Consider the following 20,550-nt stretch of genomic DNA (forward strand, 5'->3'; position numbering starts at 1 on the left):
TCCTGGCTCAGCCTCCTGAGTAGCTGAGACTACAGGCTCTCGCCACCACGCCCGGCTAATTTTTGTATTTTTAGTAGAGACGGGGTTTCACCGTGTTAGCCAGGATGGTCTGGATCTCCTGACCTCGTGATCCACCCGCCTCGGGCTCCCAAAGTGCTAGGATTACAGGCATGAGCCACCACGCCCAGCCCTTGTTCTTCTTCTTATCTTGCAACATTGTTGCAAAGATATAGCGAGTTCCCATCCTGCGGGGTTTAGATTAGGCTCCCAGGGCAGAAACCATTAGTATTTGCTGTTCGCCTCCCTTCGTCCCCACCCAGCTAATGTTAATAAGAGCTAATGGAACCCATCACAAGATATTACCAATGTTCCCTCTTTCCTGAGAGCCCACAAAGCCAGGCCTTGAGCCAAGTGTATGCCAGGCACTTCTCTCTGCATTTTCAGCTCCATCTCACAGAGGAGTAACTCAAGTTCACACAGCTAGGCATGTCCCAGCTTTACCATTCATGGCACCAAACCCTCAGGCTCCCCAATCTTTTCCTGAGACAGCTGAGACTCCCTCATGTGTTCCCTCCCCGGCGCGGCCCTGTCATGCTCCTGCTCAAACACCCTCCGTGGCTCCCACGTACTCATCAAACCTAGACTGGGAACGGACCGCTCAAGTGACTAGCAAAGCCCTTCCCTTTCCTGAGCCTCGGTTCTGTCTGCTATAAAATGGGTTGATGAAATGGCCTCCAGTATGGTGGAGAGGATCTGAAAGGTAGTGAGTTCTCTTTGCTCACCACTGGCTGTCTCTATGCGGCCGTTCACCCTCTGCCATTCTAGCTGACACCAGAAACTTCCGGTACTCCCTTGTCTCTCTGCCTTCTGGCTTTACCGGTCTTACTGCCTATCTGATGGTAGAAGTATTCTCTTATGCTTTCCCTTCATACTTGTAATAGTTTTGAGTTTTCTATGTTTGCGTGATTAATCCATGTGGAATTTTTTTTCTTTTAGACAGTTTCACTCTTCTCATCCAGGCTGGAAGTGCAGTGGCGTGATCTCGGCTCACTGCAACCTCCGCCTCCCGGGTTCATGCCATTCTCCTGCCTCAAACTCCCGAGTAGCTGGGACTACAGGCGCCTGCCACCATGCCTGGCTAATTTTTTTTTTTTTTTTTTTTTTTTTGAGACGGAGTCTCGCTCTGTCGCCCAGGCTGGAGTGCAGTGTCGTAGTCTCAGTTTACTTCAAGCTCCACTCCCGGGTTCACGCCATTCTTCTGCCTCAGCCTCCCGAGTAGCTGGGACTACAGACACATGCTGCCACACCCGGCTAATTTTTTGTATTTTTAGTAGAGATGGGGTTTCACCATGTTAGCCAGGATGGTCTCGATCTCCTGACCTTGTGATCCGCCCGCCTTCGCCTCCCAAAGTGCTGGGTTTACAGGTGTAAGCCACTGCGCCCGGCCATTTTTTTTTTTTTTTTTTTTTGAGACGGAGTCGTGCTCTGTTGCCCAGGCTGGAGTGCAGTGGCGCCATCTCGACTCACTGCAAGCTCCGCCTCCCTGGTTCACGCCATTCTCCTGCCTCAGCCTTCCGAGTAGCTGAGACTACAGGTGTCCGCCACCACGCCCGGCTAATTTTTTGTATTTTTAGTAGAGACAGGGTTTCACCGTGTTAGCCAGGATGGTCTCGATCTCCTGACCTCGTGATCCGGCCATGCTTGCCTAATTTTTTTGTGTATTTTAGTAGAGGCAGGGTTTCGCCGTGTTGCTCAGGCTGGTCTCAAACTCCTGAGCTCAGGCAATCCGCCTGCTTCGGCCTCCCAAAGTGCTAGGATTACAGGCATGAGCCACCATGCCTGGCCTTTTCTCCCTAATATACATTCAGGGCTACTGAATAAAGAATTTATCCTTTCCCTGCAAATTCTACATGTATCATGTATACAATTCTTTTTTTTTTTTTTTTTTTTTTGATACAGGGTCACACTATGTCACCCAGGCTGTAGGGCAGTGGCGCAATCAGAGCTCCCTGAAACCTGAACCTGAACCTCCCGGGCTGACGTGATCCTCCCACCCTAGGCTTCCCCAGTAGCTGGGACTACAGGCACATCATGCCCAGCTAGTTTTTTAAAATTTTGGCCGGGCACAGTGGCTCACACCTGTAATCCCAGCACTTTGGGAAGCCGAGGCGGGTGCGTCGCTGGAACTCAAGAGTTCGAGACCAGCTGGGCAACATGGCAAAGCCCAGTCCCTACAAAAAAATATAAAAAATTAGCCGGGCGTGGTGTTGTGTGTCTGTAGTCTCAGCCACTTGGGAGGCTGAGGGAGATGGGCTTGAGCTCAGAGGGTAGAGGTTGCAGTGAGCCGAGATCGTGACACTGTACTCCAGCCTGGGCAATACAGCCAGACCATGTTTCAGAAAAAAAAAAAAAGTGTTGTTTTTTTTTTAAGCCTCAGAGCCTACTTTGGCTCAGGAGGCTGCTCGATTTGCAATACAAAAAAGAAAAAATATTTTTGTAGAGACGAGGTCTCAATATATTGCCCAGGCTAGTGTTGAACTCCTGGAGTCAAGCAATTCTCTTGCCAAATGTTGGGATTACAGGCGTCAGCCACTACGCCTGGCCTGAGATTCATTTAAGTATAAAATTAGCAAATCTCCGCCGGACGCAGTGGCTCACACCTGTAATCCCAGCACTTCCGGAGGCCGAGGCAGGCGGATTGCCTGAGCTCAGGAGTTCGCGACTAGCCTGGGCAACACAGTGAAACCCCATCTCTACTAAAATACAAAAAATTAGCCAGGCGTGGTGGCGTGCACCTGTAGTCCCAGCTACTTGGGAGGCTGAGGCAGGAGAATCGCTTGAACCTGGGAGGCTGAGGTTGCAGTGAGCCGAGATCATGCCACTGCACTCCAGCCTGGGTGACAGAGCGAGACTCCGTCTCAAAAAAAATTTGCAAATCTCCAACCTGGGCAACATGGTGAAATACTGTCTCTACAAAAAAAAATCAAAAAAAAATTAGCTGGGTGCAATGGTGTGTGGGTAGTCCCAGCTACTCGAGAGGCTGAGGTGGGAGGATCACTTGAGCCAGCAGGTGGAGGTTGCAGTGAGCCAAGATTGTTTCACCACACTCCAGACTGGGCAACAGAGTGAGGCTTTGTCTCAAAAACAAAAACAAAAAAAAAATTACTCGGCGCTGTGGCTCATGCCTGTAATCCCAGCACCTTGGGAGGCTGAGGTGGGCGGATCGCCTGAGGTCAGGAGTTTGAGACCAGCCTAGCAAACATAGTGAAACCCCATCTCTACTAAAAATACAAAAATTAGCCTGGCATAGTGGTGTGTGCCTGTAATTCCAGTTACCCGGGGGTGCTGAGGCAGAAGAATCACTTGAACCTGGATGTTGCAGTGAGCCAAGATCGGGCAACAGAGCAAGACTCCATCTCCAAAAAACAAACAAACAAACAAAAAACGCAAATTAATTTTTAAAATATGTACCCTTAGAAAATTCTAAGCTGCGTTTTTATTTTCAGTGTTCACTCTACATACATGTATTATATATTGTGGCTATTCATTCAACAAATACTTATTAAATGTTTGTTTTATGCCAGGGGCTATGCTGTGTACTGGGGACGCAGCCGGAATGAAAGACACACAAATCCCTGTCCTTATGCAGGCAATAGGCAAGAGGGCAGATAATTAACAACCAATAAGCAAATGTCTAACATGTCAGATGGTGATAAGAAGCAAAATGTATCACATCTGTAACCCCAGGGTTTTGGGAGGCCGAGGTGGGAGGAAGGCTTGAGCCCATTGAGCACAGGAGTTTGAGAACAGCCTTGGGCAACATAGCGAGACACTGGTCTACAAAAAATTTTAAAATTAGGCAGGCATGGTGGTGTGTGCCTATAGTCACAGCTACTTGGGAGGCTGAGGCGAGAAGATCATTTGAGCCTAGGAGGTTTAGGCTGCAGTGAGCTATGATTGCTCCACTGCATTCCAGGCTGAGTGACAAAGCAAGACTCTATTTGATAATAACAACAAAGAGAAAGTCATAGGGGCCAGGTATAGTGGCTCATGCCTATAATCCCAGCACTTTGGGAGGCCAAGGTGGGCAGATCACTTGAGGTCAGGAGTTCGAGACCAGTAGTAGAGACATGGTAAAAGCCAGTCTCTGCTACTAAAAATACAAAAATCAGCCAGGCACGCTGGTGTGTGCCTGTAGTCCCAGCTACTTGGGAGCCTGAGGCAGGAGAACTACTTGAACCCGGGAGGTGGAGGTTGCAGTGAGCCTAGATGGCACCACTGCACTCCAGCCTGGGTGACAGAGCGAGACTCTGCCTCAAAAAAGAAAAAAAAAATGAAAGAAAGAAAAGAAAAGGTCATAGGACAGAGAGGAAAGGGATGGTTGGGTGTTTTTTTTTTGTTTTGTTTTTGTGGGTTTTCTTTTAGATGGAGTCTTGCTCTGTCACCCAGGCTGGAGTGCAGTGCCAGGATCTTGGCTTATTGCAGCCTCGACCTCTTGGTCTCAGGTGATCCTCCCACCTCCATCTCCCAAGTTGCTGGGACTACAGGTATGTGTCACCACACCTGGCTAATTTTTAATTTAATTTATTTATTTTTGAGACGGAGTTTCACTCTTGTTGCCCAGGCTGGAGTGCAATGGCATGATCTCAGCTTGCTGCAACCTCCGCTTCCCAGGTTCAAGCGATTCTCGTGCCTCAGCCTCCCAAGTAGCTGGGACTACAGGCATGCACCACCTCGCCCCGGCTAATTTTTGTAGTAATAGAAACAGGGTTTCTCCATGTTGGTCAGGCTGGTCTGGAACTCCCGACCTCAGGTGATCTGCCCACCTTGGCCTCCCAAAGTGCTGGGATTATAGGCGTGAGCCACTGCACCTGGCCTCACCTGGCTAATTTTTGTACTTTTAGTAGAGATGGGGTTTCACAGTGTTGCCCAGGCTGGTCTCGAACTACTGGCCTCCAGTGATCTGCCTGTCTCAGCCTCCCCAAGTGCTAGGATGACAGGCGTGAGCCACCACGCCTTGCCAAGGTGATATTTCAGGCAAGGCCTGAAGGCAACGGAGCTGTATGGATGTCTGAGAGAAGAGCATTCTAAGCAGAGGGACCGAGCAGCTAGTGCAAAGGCCCTGAGGTCAGACCATGCCTGCTGAGCGTGGGACGTACCCAGGAGGCCAGTGAGGCTGAATATAGTAAGCCATGGAGAGAGAGAGGGAGGAGGTGAGGGCAGGGAGGTGACAGGGCAGGTCATGCAAGGCTTTGTGGGCTGTGGCGAAGAGCTGGGCTTTTTCCTCGGAATGAGGTGGGAACCATGGAGGTTTCTGAGCAGAGCAGGGATGTGTCCTGACTTAGATGTGCACAGATGTCTCTGGCCGCTATAGTGAGGATAGAAAGTGTCTGTGTTGGTCCAGGCAGGAGATGACAGGGCTGTGTGAAAGAGTGGGTGCTTGAGGAGCAGGTGAGAAGAGGTTGGATTCTGGATAGCTCTGAAGGCAAAACTGATCTCAAGCAGAGAGGCAGCCCAGGTTCCTGGCCAGAGCACGTGGGAGGATGGAGCGGAGTCATGGGATAATCAGAAGCTTGGACAGGCCAGGCACGGTGGCTCACACCTATAATTACAGCACTTTGGAAGGCTGAGGTGGGAGGATCCCTGAGGCCAGGAGTTCCAGACCAGCCTGGGCAACATTGCGAGACCCTGTCTACTAAAAATACAAAAAATTACCTGAGTGTGGTGGTGCGTGCCTGTGATCCCAGCTACTCAGGAGGCTGAGGTGGGAGGATCGCCTGAGCCCAGGAGGTCAAAGCTACAGTGAGCTGTGATTATGCCACTGCATTCCAGCCTGGGCGACAGAGTGAGACCCTGTCTCAAAAACAAAAAAGCTTAGATGCCGCCGCACTGAGTATGAGATGCTCACGTGTGTTGGGGGGAGACAGATGTCACATGGGTGTGCAGCTCAGAGACAAGGGTTTCCAGAGGGCTTAACTTTTGGGACTTCTCAGTGTGGAGCTGGTGGGTGGGGCCTGAATAATTTGTCCCCAGGGCACCCTGTGTAGTTGGGAAGAGAAGAGGCCTGTGGCTCGCTCTCTTTGTCCACTGCTTGGAATGGGTAGGGTGGGACCAGCCAGCCTTTGGGCTGGCAGAGACTTCGAGAACCACAGGGCTTCTTTAGGAGTCTGGGTCACCCCAGGGCATGACCTGGCGCCTCAGGCCTTGCCTGTGGTCCAGGTGTTTAGACAGGGCCCCTCTGCTGGTGGCTACTAGGAGGAGAGGGCGCCTTTTTAAGGATAAGTTGAGTTAGTGACCAGAGCCCTGCCTGCGAGTCCTAGAGTCTAAGGCAGCAGCTACAATTATTGGACACCAAATGTATATGATCACGCTGACTGTATAACGTCATGCTGTCTGTGTACACCCAGCACTAAATGTATATTCCTGTTGAGGATACCTCCACACCACCTGTATAATGCCATGTTAACCAAATAATTGGCTGCACTATAAATATCTATAAATATTCAAGTAGAGGCAGGTTGTGGCGTGGTGACTCGTGCCTGCAATCCTGGCACTTTGGGAGGTTGAGGTGGGAGGATTGCTTAAGGCCAGGAGTTTGAGCCCAGCCTGGGTAACACAGTGAGATCCTGTCTCTATTTTTATTGTGTTGTATTTTTTTTTTGAGGCGGAGTCTCGCTCTGTCGCCCAGGCTGGAGTACAGTGGCATAATCTCGGCTCACTGCAACCTCCACCTCCCAGGTTCAAACGATTCTCCTACTGTATCAGCCTCCCCAGTAGCTGGGATTACAGGTGCCCACCACCACACCTGGCTAATTTTTGTATTTTTAGTACAGACAAGGTTTTGCCTTGTTGGCCAGGCTGGTCTCGAACTCCTGACCTCAGTGATCTGCCCGCCTCGGCCTCCCACAGTGCTGGGATTACAGGCATGAACCACCACACCCGGCTGATTTTTGGTTTATTGATTGATTGATTGATTTTTTGAGACACTCGCTCTGTCACCCAGGCTGGAGTGCAGTGGCATGATCTCGGCTCATTGCAACCTCCGCCTCTCAGGTTCAAGTGATTCTCCTGCCTCATCATCCCAAGTAGCTGGGAGTACAGGTGCGCACCACAACATCCAGCTAATTTTTGTATTTTTAGTACAGATGGGGTTTCACCAAGTTGGCCAGGATGGTCTCGATCTCTTGACCTCATGATCTGCCCATCTCGGCCTCCCAAAGTGCTGGGATTATAGGTGTTAGCCACCACACCCAGCCTATTTTCTTTTTTCTTTTTCTTTTTGGAGACAGAGTCTCACTCTGTCCCCCAGGTTGGAGTGCGCTGAGGCGATCTTGGCTCACTGCAACCTCCACCTCCTGGGTTTAAGCGATTCTCCTGCCTCAGCTTCCCAAGTAGCTGGGATTACAGGCATGTGCCACCACACTGGCTAATGTTTGTGTTTTTAGTAGAGAAGGGGTTTCACCATGTTGGCCAGGCTGGCTTAGAAATCCTGATCGACCTGCCTCAGCCTCCCAGAGTGCTGGGATTACAGGCATGAGCCACTGCGCCTGGCCTATGCCTGCTCTTTGACGTCAGTTTTGGTTTCATACTTTAGCCTCATTTTGCAGTTGAGGAAACTGAGGCTTAAGGAAGATAAGCCCTTTGTTAAGTATCCTCTAGTTCAGAGGGTGCAGAAGGAGCATTTGAATTCAGGGCGACCCAGGAAGATGTGGGCTCCACAAGGGTGGAGATTGGGTCTCTCTGGTTCCTCACTGTATGCGGTGCCCCGCCCAAGGCCTGCACCCACTAAGGGCTGAATAAATACTTGTTCTAAGGTCAGGCCCAGTAGTGCACGCAGGTAATCCCAGCCCTTTGGGGGGCCACGGTGGGAGGAGCCCACGAGTCCAGGAGTTAAAGATGAGCCTGGGCAACATAGCAAGATCCCATCTCTACAAAAAAATTAAAAATTAGCCGAGTGCAGTAGAGCACCTGTAGTCCCAGCTACTCAGGAGGCATAGTCAGGAGGATGGCTTGAGGCAGGGAGGTCGAGACTGCGATGAGCTGTGATTGCACCACTGCACTCCAGCCTGGGCAACAGAGGGAGATCCTGTCTCAAAAAAAAAAAAAGCAGCAGACAGAAAGAAAACTAATTTCCTGCACAGCTTGGAGAAGTTTTCAGCACCAACATTCCACAGTTGCTTGTCTGGGTTTGGGCAGTGGGCCGTTTTCCCTCCCAGTGCCTCAGTTTCCACACCTGCAAAACGAAGCCACGGAAACGCCCTTTCAGGGTGGCCAGGGGTTCTAGGCGGCATCGCCCGGTGGCAGGGTGTTCCCAGGGTGAAGCCGCAGGGTTCCCGGGTGGGGGCGGGGAAGGCTAAATCCGGCCGGCCGGTGAGTGGCGGGAGCAGCTGCAGCCCCGCCCGCGCCCTCCCGGGTCCTTTAGTCTGGGCAGCTGCCCAGCTCGGGCCGGTCTGACCGGTTTGGGCCGCCCCGCCTGGCGCTGTGCTGGGAGGAGCCGCCGCCAGTCGCGCGGTCAGTGCCTCCCTCCAGACTCGGGAGGGCCGAGGGGGCGCGGGAGAGAGCGCGGGCGGCCGCCGGGGCTGGTCGCCTGCAGGGATGGGGGACGAGCGGCCCCACTACTACGGGAAACACGGTAGGCAGCGACCCCCGCCCGTAGCCCCGGGCCGACCCCTCGGTCCCTCGGAGGGGGCCTTGAGAGGACATGGGGCGCAGGGAAGGGGGCTGGAGGGGGAGCGCAATTGCAAATCTGCGCCTGGAGCCTCCCCACCATCAGCCAGGCCCCTTCACCCCACTTATCCCCCGCAGCCTCGCAGACGACCCTCCTTACTCTCCCCTACCCGAAGGACCTGCCCCTGTACCCCTCTGCCTGGCACTGCTGCCGGCGCCTCCTTCCCCCTATCCCACCTCAGATCTTCCCCATCTTCACCTGGTTCCCTGGTGGCCACCATTTCAGCCCTCTTCCCAGTGGGTGGCCGCCAGTTAATAAGTTTGTTCACAGTTAGTGATCCCTCCTTCCTCCCCTGTCCTGGCCTGCCAGAACTGGGGGCTTGGGTGTGGTTACCTGGAGGTGGGTGAGGCAGAAAATTCCACAGGTCTCTGAATTTTATTCTCGCCAAGGCAAAGACACCCCTAGGGGCTTTTGGGAGGGGGGCTCTCCCAGCCCTGTCTTGGTTCAGGTCTCCAATCCCATCCATCTTAATCTTCTTGACTTCAGGAACGCCACAGAAGTATGATCCCACTTTCAAAGGACCCATTTACAATAGGTAAGAGCTCTGGGTTTTGGGGGGTTCTCCCTGCTAATACTACCCCAATCCCTGTCTCTTCACACCCCCTCCCATCTGTTCTCCAACAAACTGGTGACAAATATTTGAAACTTTTTTTTTTTTTTTGAGATGGAGTCTTGCTCTGTCACCAGGCTGGAGTGTAGTGGCGCGATCTCAATCTCGGCTCACTGCAACCTTCGCCTCCCGGGTTCGAGCAATTCTCCCACCTCAGTCTCCCAAGTAGCTGGGATTACAGGCGTGCACCACCACACCTGGCTAATTTTTTTTTTTTTTTTTGTACTTTTAGCAGAGATGTTTCGCTGTGTTGCCCATGCTGGTCTCGACCTCGTGAGCTCAAAGCGATCCACCTGCCTTGGCCTCCCAAAGTGCTGGGATTACAGGTGTGAGTTACCACACCTGGCCTGGACTTAATTTTTACCATGTTTATATTTATTTATTTATTTACTTATTTTTGAGATGGAGTCTCGCTCTGTCACCCAGGCTGGAGTGGTGCAATCTCAGCTCACTGCAACCTTCCCCTCCTGGTTCAAGCACTTCTTCTGTCTCAGCCTCCCCAGTAGCTGTGACTACTCAGAGGCTACTCAGGAGGCTGAGGCAGGAGAATTGCTTGAACCTGGGAGGTGGAGATTGCAGTAAGCTGAGATTGCACCACTGCACTCCAGCCTGGAGGACAAGAGCGAGACTCTGTCTCAAAAAAATAATAACAAAAAAATAAAATACAGCCAGGCACGGTGGCTCATACCTATAATCCCAGCACTTTGGGAGGCCAAGGCAGGTGGATCACTTGAGGTCAGGAGTTCGAGACCAGCCTGGCTAACATGGTGAAACCCTGTCTCTACTAAAAATACAAGAATTAGCATAGTGCTGGGCACCTATAATCCCAGCTACTTGGGAGACTGAGGCAGGAGAATCGCTTGAACCTGGGAGGTAGAGGTTGCAGTAAGCTGAGATCGTTCCACTGCACTCCAGCCTGGGCGACAGAGTGAGACTCCCTCTCAAAAAAAAAAAAAAAAGTCTAGCTTGGGCAACATAGCGAGACCTTGTCTCTACAGAATGTATATAAATTAAAAAAAAATGTGTGGTGGTGTGCACCTGTAGTCTCAACTACTTGGGAAGCTGAGGCAGGAGGATCACTTGAGCCCAGGAGTTCGAGGCTGTAGTGAGCTATGATCATGCCACTGTACTCCAGCCTGGATGACGGAGTGAGACTCTGTTGCACAAAATTAAAAAATGAAATGAAATAAAAATTAAAATGCATGTGCCCTTTGGTACGGCATTCAAACGACTCAGGAAAATTTGTCCAAATAACACATGGATGAGGGTGTTTGCAGAGGGCAGATGGGCCCATGGTGCACACAGCACCAAGCCTCCTCCAAACGCTGCCCCTCTGCTCCCCAGGGGCTGCACGGATGTCATATGCTGTGTGTTCCTGCTCCTGGCCATTGTGGGCTACGTGGCTGTAGGCATCATAGGTGAGTAGAGAATGAGCAGGACTTGGAGTTGCAGGGTAGGCGGAGGCAGCCATGGCCTCTGGAATGGGAACAGGGCTGGATCTGAGGAGTGGCAGTGTCTCAGTATCCCTGGATCTTTCCACAGCCTGGACTCATGGAGACCCTCGAAAGGTGATCTACCCCACTGATAGCCGGGGCGAGTTCTGCGGGCAGAAGGGCACAAAAAACGAGTGAGTTGACTCCTTGCGGCCTGGTGGGGCTGGGGAAGAGGGGGCAGAAGATTCTAGGCATTCCCCATCTCTCTAAGTCCAGTTAACAAGTGCTTATAGGCTGGGCGTGGTGACTCACGCCCGAAATTCCAACACTTTGGGAGGCTGAGGCAGGAGTATTGCTTTAGGCTAGGAGTTCGAGACCAGCCTGGCCAACATGGCAAAACCCCGTCTCCACTAAAAATACACAAATTAGCCAGGCATGGTGGCACATGCCTGTAATCCCAGCTACTCAGGAGGCTGAGGCAGGAGAATCACTTGAACCCAGGAGGCAGAAGTTGCAATGAGCCGAGATCGTGCCACTGCACTTTAGCCTGGGGGACAGAGTGAGACTCTGTCTCAAAACAAACAAACAAAAATTAGGTGGACGTGGTGGGGCACACCTCTAGTCCCAGCTACCCAGCAGGCTGAGGTGGGAGGATCGCTTGAGCTGGGAGGCCAAGGCTGCAGTAAGGTATGATTGTACCATTGCACTCCAGCCTGGACGACAGAGCGAGACCTGGTCTCAACAAAACAACAAGAAAAGAAAACAAGTACTGATAAACGTCCCACTACCCTCAGCCACTAGTCTAGTCCTTGGGGACACACAGCTCTAAATGAGATAGTAAGCATCCTGTTCTCTGGCAGCACACATTTTAAGGGCGGGAGAGACTGAGAGGGGACAGTCCTGGATTACGCGTCAGGTGGTGATGAACAGGTGAGACAACAGAGCAAGCACAGCCTGAGTGGCGTCACTTCCTGGCTCTGTGACCTAGGGCAGGTGTCTCAATCTCTGAACCTCGTTTTCCTCATCTCTAAAATGAGGATCATAACAGTCCCACCCTCATGGGGCTATTTTGATGGTTAGATGTGCCAATACATGTACAGAGCTTAGAATGCCACCTGGCATCGCTGGGCGTGGTGGCTCACACCTGTAATCCCAGCACACTTTGGGAGGCTGAGGTGGGAGGATCAAGACCAGCCTAGTCAACATGGTGAAACCCCGTCTCTACTAAAAATACAAAAAAATTAGCTGGGCATTGTGGCATGTTCCTGTAATCCCGGTTACTCAGGAGGCTGAGGCAGGAGAATTGCTTGAACCTGGGAGGCAGAGGTTGCAATGAGCCAAGATCGTGCCACTGCACTCCAGCCTAGGCAACAGAGCAAGACTCCATCTCAAAAAAAAAAAAAAAAGAATGGCACCTGGCATAGAGTTGCTGATGCTGCAGTTTTTAAACTATTATTATTATTATTATTACTATTATTATTTTGAAACAGAATTTTGCTCTTGTTACCCAGGCTAGAGTGCAATGGCACAATCTCAGCCCACTGCAACCTCCGTCTCCCGGGTTCAAGCGGTTCTCCTGCCTCAGCCTCCCGAGTTGCTGAGATTACAGGCATATGCCACCATGCCCAGCTAATTTTTGTATTTTTAGTAGAGACGGGGTTTCATCATATTGGTCAGGCTGGTCTCGATCTCCTGACCTCAGGTTATCTGCCTGCCTTGGCTTCCCAAACTGCTGGTATTACGGGTGTGAGCCACCACACCCGGCCTATTATTATTATTACTATTATTATTATTTTGACACAGTGTCTCGCTCTGTCAGCCAGTGGCAGGATCATAGCTCGCTACAGCCTGGAACTCCTGGGCTTAAGCGATCTTCCCACCTGGGCCTTCCAAAGTGCTGGCACAAGACAGGCCTGAGCCACCCTGCCTGGCCCTATATAAAATATCTTTTTTTTTTTTTTTTTTTTTGAGACAGAGTCTCGCTCTGTCGCCTGGGCTGGAGTGCAATGGTGCGATCTTGGCTCACCGCAACCTCCACCACCCAGGTTCAAGCAATTCTCCTGCCTCAGCCTCCTAAGTAGCTGGGATTACAGGCGCCCGCCACCACACCCAGCTAATTTTTTGTATTTTTAGTAGAGACGGGGTTTCGCCACGTTGGCCAGGCTGGTCTCGAACTCCTGACCTCAGGTGATCCGCCTGCCTTGGCCTCCAAAAGTGCTGGGATTACAGGTGTGAGTTACTGCACCCGGCCATATAAAATATCTTAAAGGAAACAATAGGCTGGGCATGGTGGCTCACGCCTGTAATCCCAGTACTTAGGGAGGCCCAGACTGGAGGATCGCTTGACACCAGCCTGGGCAACATGGTGAAATTCTGTCGCTACCAATAATACAAAAAATTAGCCAGATGTGGTTGCGCACGCCTGTAGTCTCAGCTGCTCAGGAGGATGAGGTGGAGGATCACTTGATCCTAGGAGGTAGAGGCTGCAGTGAGCCAAGATTGTGCCACTGCTTGCTCTGTCTGGGCAACAGAGAAAGACTCTTGTCTCAAAAAAGAAAAAAAAACAAAAGAGGCCGGGCACAGTGGCTCATGCATATAATCCCAACACTTTGGGAGGCTGAGGCGGGTGGATCACCTGAGGTCAGGAGTTCGAGACCAGTGTGGCCAACATGGCAAAACCCCGTCTCCACTAAAAATACAAAAATTAGCTGGGCATCGTGGCAGGCACCTGTAGTCCCAGCTACTCGGGAGGCTGAGGCAGGAGAATTGCTTGAACCCAGGAGGCGGAGGTTGTAGTGAGCCCACATCACACCATTGCACTCCAGCCTAGGCAACAGAGCAAGACTCCATCTAAAAAAAAAAAGAGAGAAAAATTAAAAAAGTTTTCTATAGGGTGGTTAAGAAGTCTTAACAGGTCGGGTGTGGTGGCTTACACCTGTAATACCAACACTTTGGGAGGCCAAGGCAGGCGGATCACCTGAGGTCAGGAGTTTGAGACCAGCCTGGCCAACATGGTGGAAACCCCATCTCTACTAAAAATACAAAAATTAGCCGGGCTTGGTAGCGGGCACCTGTAATCCCAGCTACTCGGGAGGCTGAGGCAGGAGAATTGCTTGAACCCGGGAGGCGGAGGTTGCGGTGAGCCGAGATCACACCATTGCACTCCATCCTGGGCAACAAGAGCGAGACTCTGTCTCAAAAAAAAAAGAAAGAAAGAAATCTTAACAGTTTCCATTCTCCCTTCTCTAACTCTCTAACTCCAGGAACAAACCCTATCTGTTTTATTTCAACATTGTGAAATGTGCCAGCCCCCTGGTTCTGCTGGAATTCCAATGTCCCACCCCCCAGGTAACCTGGTCCGCACCGTTCCCTTTTTCCTCTCCCCGCTTCCCATCCTTTTCCCCCTGTGAATGTGGGCTGGGACCTCAGTCCTGAGCGGTCTGCCCCAACTCCACCCCATCCCTTCCTTCTCCCCTCCCAGATCTGCGTGGAAAAATGCCCCGACCGCTACCTCACGTACCTGAATGCTCGCAGCTCCCGGGACTTTGAGTACTATAAGCAGTTCTGTGTTCCTGGCTTCAAGAACAATAAAGTGAGTTGTAGACTGTCCTGAGAGCCCAGGTATGGGCAGTGGCAGTGTACTAGACTTGGGGACTCACCTCCCTCCATCTCTCTTGGCAGGGAGTGGCTGAGGTGCTTCGAGATGGTGACTGCCCTGCTGTCCTCATCCCCAGCAAACCCTGTGAGTCAGGGGATCCCAGGAGGCTCAGGTGGTGACGGGGAGGCTGTGCAGAGGCTCAGCCTGACTGGTGCCATCCTCTGCTCCATGCAGTGGCCCGGAGATGCTTCCCCGCTATCCACGCCTACAAGGGTGTCCTGATGGTGGGCAATGAGACGACCTATGAGGATGGGCATGGCTCCCGGAAAAACATCACAGACCTGGTGGAGGGCGCCAAGTGAGGATATTGGCGCACCGCGCCGGGGTCGCACTTTTCTGGGTGGGACAGGCATCCCCTGTGGTTGGCCTGATCACGGAAGAGGGTCTGACCCGAGCCTTGTTCTCCTTCCCCCAGGAAAGCCAATGGAGTCCTAGAGGCGCGGCAACTCGCCATGCGCATATTTGAAGATTACACCGTCTCTTGGTACTGGATTATCATGTAAGTCAGGAGGGAAGGGGCCTCTCCCCTGGCTGCCCCCTCTAAGCCTGGCCGAGGGTGGAGTCTGTTCATGACCGTTTTCTTTTCCCCAGAGGCCTGGTCATTGCCATGGCGATGAGCCTCCTGTTCATCATCCTGCTTCGCTTCCTGGCTGGTATTATGGTCTGGGTGATGATCATCATGGTGATTCTGGTGCTGGGCTACGGTGCGTTACCCCCTCCCTGTGTCTTCTCTTTCCTGAATCTGCACACTGCCCTGCCCTTTCCCGTGGAAATGGCCCATCAGGAAAACAAAAAAAAGTCAGGCCGGGCGCGGTGGCTCACGCCTGTAATCCCAGCACTTTGGGAGGCCGAGGCAGGTAGATCACCTGAGGTCAGGAGTTCAAGACCAGCCTGACCAACATGGAGAAACCCCGTCTCTACTAAAAATACAAAATCAGCCAGGCATGGAGGTGCATGCCTGTAATCCCAGCTACTCAGGAGGCTGAGGCAGGAGAATCGCTTGAACCTGGGAGGCGGAGGTTGTGGTGAGCCGAAATCACGCCATTGCACTCCAGCCTGGGCAACAAGAGCGAAACTCCATCTCAAAAAAAAAAAAAGAAAAAATGTCTCAGCACCGTAGTTAAGGATGCATACTCTGGTACCAGAATAGCAGAGGTTCAAATCCTGGCTTTGCCAATTCTTTGGGCAAGTGCCTCAACCTAACTGTGCTTCAATTTCTTTCTTTTTTTTTTTGAGACGGAGTTCTGTTCTTGTCACCCAGGCTGGAGTGCCATGGCGCGATCTTGGCTCACTGCAACTTCCGCCTCCTGGGTCCAAGCTATTCTCCTGCCTCAGCCTCCCAAGTAGCTGGGATTACAGGCATGCACCTCCATGCCCAGCTGATTCCGTATTTTTAGTAGAGACGGGGTTTCTCCACGTTCGTCAGGCTGGTCTCGACCTCCTGACCTCAGGAGATCTGCCCGCTTCAGCCTCCCAAAGTGCTAGGATTACAGGCAAGAGCCACCGCGCCCGGACTGCTTCAATTTATTTCTCTATAAAATGAGGGTAATTCATATTTCTAGTTGGCAAACTAAATGACAAGGAGGTAATGAGCAGATAAAATATGGGTAGGGGCCTGTTTAGTTCAGGCCTGTGGAATCCAGAGGCACAATATCGTGCTCAACAAAACAGTGCTTCATATTTTGGATTTTTGTTGTTTTTGAGTTGTTGTTTTGTTGTTGTTGTTGAGATGGAGTCTTGCTTTGTCGCCCAGGCTGGAGTGCAGTGGTGCAGTCTCGGCTCACTGCAACCTCTGCCTCCTGGGTTCAAGCAATTTTCCTACCTCAGCCTCCTGAGTATCTGGGATTACAGGCGCACACCACCATGCCCGGCTAATTTTTTTTGTATTTTTAGTAGAGATGGGGTTTTACCATGTTGGCCAGGCTGGTCTCGACTTCCTCGTGATCTGCCTGCCTCGACCTCCCAAAGTGCTGGGATTACAGACATGAGCCACCGCGCCCAGCCTTGATTTGTCTTTTGAGACAGAGTCTCACTCTGTCACCCAGGCTGGAGTTCAGTGGCACAATCACAGCTCACTGCAGCCTTGACCTCCTGGGCTCAAGTGATCCTCCCGTCTTGGCCTCCCAAGTAGCTGAAACCACAGGCAAGCACCATCATGCCTGGCTAAATTTTTAATATTTTTGTAGAGACAGGCTCTCCCTATGTGGCCCAGGCTAGTCTTGAACTCCTGAGCTTGAGCAGTCCTCCCGCCTTGGCCTCCCTAAGTGTTGGGATTACAGGCGCAAGCCACTGTGCCTGGCCCATATTTTGATTATTCCTTGAACTTTCCTGGAAGAAAAATGCTTGGCAATCCAATTTGAGGACACTCATAGTAAAATATTCATATTAATAGTGGTTTCTAGCTGGGTGCGGTGGCGCACGCCTGTAATCCCAGCAATTTGGGAGACAGAGGCGGGCAGATCACCTGAGGTTGGGAGTTCGAGACCAGCCTGACCAACATGTAGAAACCCCATCTCTATTTTTTTTTTTTTTTTTTTGAGACAGAGTCTCGCACTGTCGCCCAGGCTGGAGTGCAGTGGTGCGATCTCAGCTCACTGCAACCTCCGCCTCCCGGGTTCAAGCAATTCTCCTACCTCAGTCTCCTGAGTAGCTGAGATTACTGGCGCCCACCACCACGCCGGCTAATTTTTTTTTTTTTTTTTTTTTTTTTTTGTATTTTTAGTAGAGACGGGGTTTCACCATGTTAGTCAGGCTGGTCTCGAACTCCTGACCTCGTGATCCACTCATCTTGGCCTCCCAAAGTGCTGGGATTACAGGCGTGAGCCACCGCGCCCGGCCAACCCCATCTCTATTAAAAATACAAAATTAGCCGGGCATGGTGGCGCATGCCTGTAATCCCAGCTGCTCGGGAAGCTGAGGCAGGAGAATCGCTTGAACCCGTGAGGTGGAGGTTGCGGTGAGCCGAGATTGTGCCATTGAACTCCAGCCTGGGCAACAAGAGTGAAACTCCGTCTCTAAAAAAAAAGAGAGAGAACTTAGACCATGGCAGCATATGATTATGATTCCAAGTAGGGGGAAAGGGTTCTGGAAGTTCTCTTCTGAAGGTCACACTTGAGCAGAGACCTAAGGATGTGTGGGATCCAGCCATGGGGAGAGAATGCACCGGGCGGTGGGAACTGCAAGTGTAAAGTCCCTGAGGTAGAAGCCTCGATGTTTGCTTCTGTGAAATGGGGGCAGTTGTAGCTGCTTTGCAAAGTTGCAGGAGGCACTGCTGGACTGAGCTTGTGGTTCCCCCATGCAGGAATATTTCACTGCTACATGGAGTACTCCCGACTGCGTGGTGAGGCCGGCTCTGATGTCTCTTTGGTGGACCTCGGCTTTCAGACGGATTTCCGGGTGTACCTGCACTTACGGCAGACCTGGTTGGCCTTTAGTGAGTCACAGTCTCCCATTCCTGCCCCCACATGAGGCCTTGGAGGGAGTGGGGAGCCCAGCCGGCTCAGCCTTTGCCCTTTGCAGTGATCATTCTGAGTATCCTTGAAGTCATTATCATCTTGCTGCTCATCTTTCTCCGGAAGAGAATTCTCATCGCGATTGCACTCATCAAAGAAGCCAGCAGGTGGGGGGCCAGGGCGCCAGGGGCCAGGATGGAGCTGTCCCTAGAGTTGTGTCTTTTGCCCTGACGCCTGTGTCTCTGCTCTTCCCTAGGGCTGTGGGATACGTCATGTGCTCCTTGCTCTACCCACTGGTCACCTTCTTCTTGCTGTGCCTCTGCATCGCCTACTGGGCCAGCACTGCTGTGTATCTGCCCCCAGACACTGATCTCTGACCCCAGGGATGGCTAAAGACCAACTTTGCCTAGAAGTGACCTGCAGCTTAGGGATAGGGCTGGAAACTGGTGGGAGAATGGATTCTTTCCCACAAAAGTCCCTGGGGTCCTCAGTCCTAGACCTCTGCTTCCTTAACGAACCTCCAGCTTCCTGTCCACTTCCAACGAAGCGGTCTATAAGATCTTTGATGACAGCCCCTGCCCATTTACTGCGAAAACCTGCAACCCAGAGGTGGGCGTCCCCGGGGTGGGGAGGGCAGGTATTGCCCCAGCAGGCCCCAGATGATTTGAAACCTCTCATGTCCACTTGGAGGTTCAGCAAACAATTGGCCCCTGTTGCATGTCCTGTGCTGGGTGTGGGGGAGCACGCACAGTGGGGAAGAGACTCTCTAACTGGATCGAACAACTTCCCAGGGCAAGCTGGCTTCCTCTCTTCAACTTGACCAGGCCTTCACCCTGGGTGCTAAATCACCCATTTTTCCCTACTTCCTTTTTTTTTTTTTTTTTTTTTTAATAAGACAGAGTCTTGCTCTGTCACCAGGCTGGAGTGCAGTGGCATGATCTCAGCTCACTGCAACTTCCAACTCCCTGGTTCAAGCGATTCTCCTGCCTCAGCCTCCCGAGTAGCTGGGATTATAGGCACACACCAGCACACCAGGCTAATTTTTGTATTTTTAGTAAAGACAGGGTTTCACCATGTTGGCCAGGATGGTCTCGATCTCCTGACCTCGTGATCCACCTGCCTCTGCCTCCCAAAGTGCTGGGATTACAGGTGTGAGCCACCTCGCCCGGCCCATTTTTCCCCATTTCATTTCCTGTCTCCATGCCCTCTTCTTGACCCCAGCGATGGCCACGTCTTGTTTCTAGAATGCCTTCCTTTGCACAAGCCGTATTCTGAACTCTTAATTCCTTCCCTTAACTTCAATCCCTATGTCTCCTGTCCTACCTCATGGTTTTCCTGGCCCCACACCTGATGCTCAGAGCCCACTGTGAACCCCTGGTGCCTCTTTTTGGACTCGGTTCTCCCTTCTCTCCCACAGACCTTCCCCTCCTCCAATGAGTCCCGCCAATGCCCCAATGCCCGTTGCCAGTTCGCCTTCTACGGTGGTGAGTCGGGCTACCACCGGGCCCTGCTGGGCCTGCAGATCTTCAATGCCTTCATGTTCTTCTGGTTGGCCAACTTCGTGCTGGCGCTGGGCCAGGTCACGCTGGCCGGGGCCTTTGCCTCCTACTACTGGGCCCTGCGCAAGCCGGACGACCTGCCGGCCTTCCCGCTCTTCTCTGCCTTTGGCCGGGCGCTCAGGTGGGCTGGCGTTGCAGGCAGGATGGGGTGGAGGACGAGGCCTGGCCCAGCCACCGACCACTCCCTCGGCCCGCAGGTACCACACAGGCTCCCTGGCCTTTGGCGCGCTCATCCTGGCCATTGTGCAGATCATCCGTGTGATACTCGAGTACCTGGATCAGCGGCTGAAAGGTACGTCCCACCCACGGTTCGCATTAGCTCTTGTTGGGGGGCGAGGCTGAATAGCGAACCAGGATTGGGTCTTGCTTGGAGGTGGGCGGGGCCAAGATAATAGAGCAGTGATGGGTTTCTGTCTATGACGGGGTGGAGTTCAGGAGTTGGCGTGATTGAGTCCTGCGATGGAGGAGCAAACCAGAGAACCTACTGGGTGGAATTCTTGCTGTTGAGGGGACAGGCCCAAGAGGCCTGGCCCACCATTGGTTATTACCAGAGTGAATTGGAGTGGTATATATTTGCGCTGAAGAGAGCAGGAATAAAACTGGTTTATTAGCCGGGCGCCGTGACTCACGCCTGTAATCCCAGCACTTTGGGAGGCTGAGGCGAGCGGATCACCTGAGGTCAGGAGACCAGCCTGGCCAACATGGTGAAACGCCATCTCTACTACAAATACAAAAATTAGCCAGGCATGGTGGTGTGTGCGTCTGCAGTCCTAGCTACACGGGAGGCTGAGACAGGAGAATCACTTGAACTCCGGAGGTTGAGGTTTCAGTGGGCCGAGACCGAGCGACTGCACTCCAGCCTGGGCAACAGAGCGAGACTCCATTTCAAAAAAAGAAAAAAAAAACTGGTTTATTTTTCTTAGAGGAAGGGCTGTGGGGCTGGGATTGATGGTACTTTGTTTTAGAGACAGGATCTCTCACTCTGTCACCCAGGCTGGAGTGCAGTGGCACCATCATAGCTCACTGCAGCCTCAAACTCCTGGGCTTAAGTCCCTGTCTCTTTGACAGCATGGACTCAGGAGACCTGGACATTGGCAAGTGTGTGTGATA

The 20,550-nt window shown here is 52.1% G+C and overlaps 1 protein-coding gene across 4 annotated transcripts in view; it reads left to right on the plus strand.

Annotated features, from left to right (window-relative positions):
- Nucleotides 1-20,550, plus strand: part of SLC44A2 (solute carrier family 44 member 2) — a 42,537-nt gene that overhangs the window by 15,012 nt on the left and 6,975 nt on the right. For 2 of the 4 annotated variants that reach the window (XM_001165972.8, XM_063800549.1), the window contains exons 2-16: nt 9,215-9,263; nt 10,683-10,756; nt 10,881-10,965; nt 14,035-14,119; nt 14,253-14,363; nt 14,453-14,513; nt 14,604-14,727; nt 14,845-14,928; nt 15,021-15,133; nt 17,731-17,862; nt 17,949-18,048; nt 18,138-18,230; nt 18,406-18,490; nt 19,299-19,561; nt 19,638-19,732. In XM_001165972.8, coding sequence (XP_001165972.1) covers nt 9,215-9,263; nt 10,683-10,756; nt 10,881-10,965; nt 14,035-14,119; nt 14,253-14,363; nt 14,453-14,513; nt 14,604-14,727; nt 14,845-14,928; nt 15,021-15,133; nt 17,731-17,862; nt 17,949-18,048; nt 18,138-18,230; nt 18,406-18,490; nt 19,299-19,561; nt 19,638-19,732 — 1,554 coding nt within the window. Of the gene's footprint in view, nt 1-8,412; nt 8,633-9,214; nt 9,264-10,682; nt 10,757-10,880; nt 10,966-14,034; nt 14,120-14,252; nt 14,364-14,452; nt 14,514-14,603; nt 14,728-14,844; nt 14,929-15,020; nt 15,134-17,730; nt 17,863-17,948; nt 18,049-18,137; nt 18,231-18,405; nt 18,491-19,298; nt 19,562-19,637; nt 19,733-20,550 lie in introns of those variants that run through there. The other 2 variants (XM_001165935.7, XM_009434690.5) reach the window with 2 other exon arrangements.

This window comes from Pan troglodytes, chromosome 20 (assembly GCF_028858775.2).
Source record: "Pan troglodytes isolate AG18354 chromosome 20, NHGRI_mPanTro3-v2.0_pri, whole genome shotgun sequence".
Classification (NCBI taxonomy): domain Eukaryota; kingdom Metazoa; phylum Chordata; class Mammalia; order Primates; family Hominidae; genus Pan; species Pan troglodytes.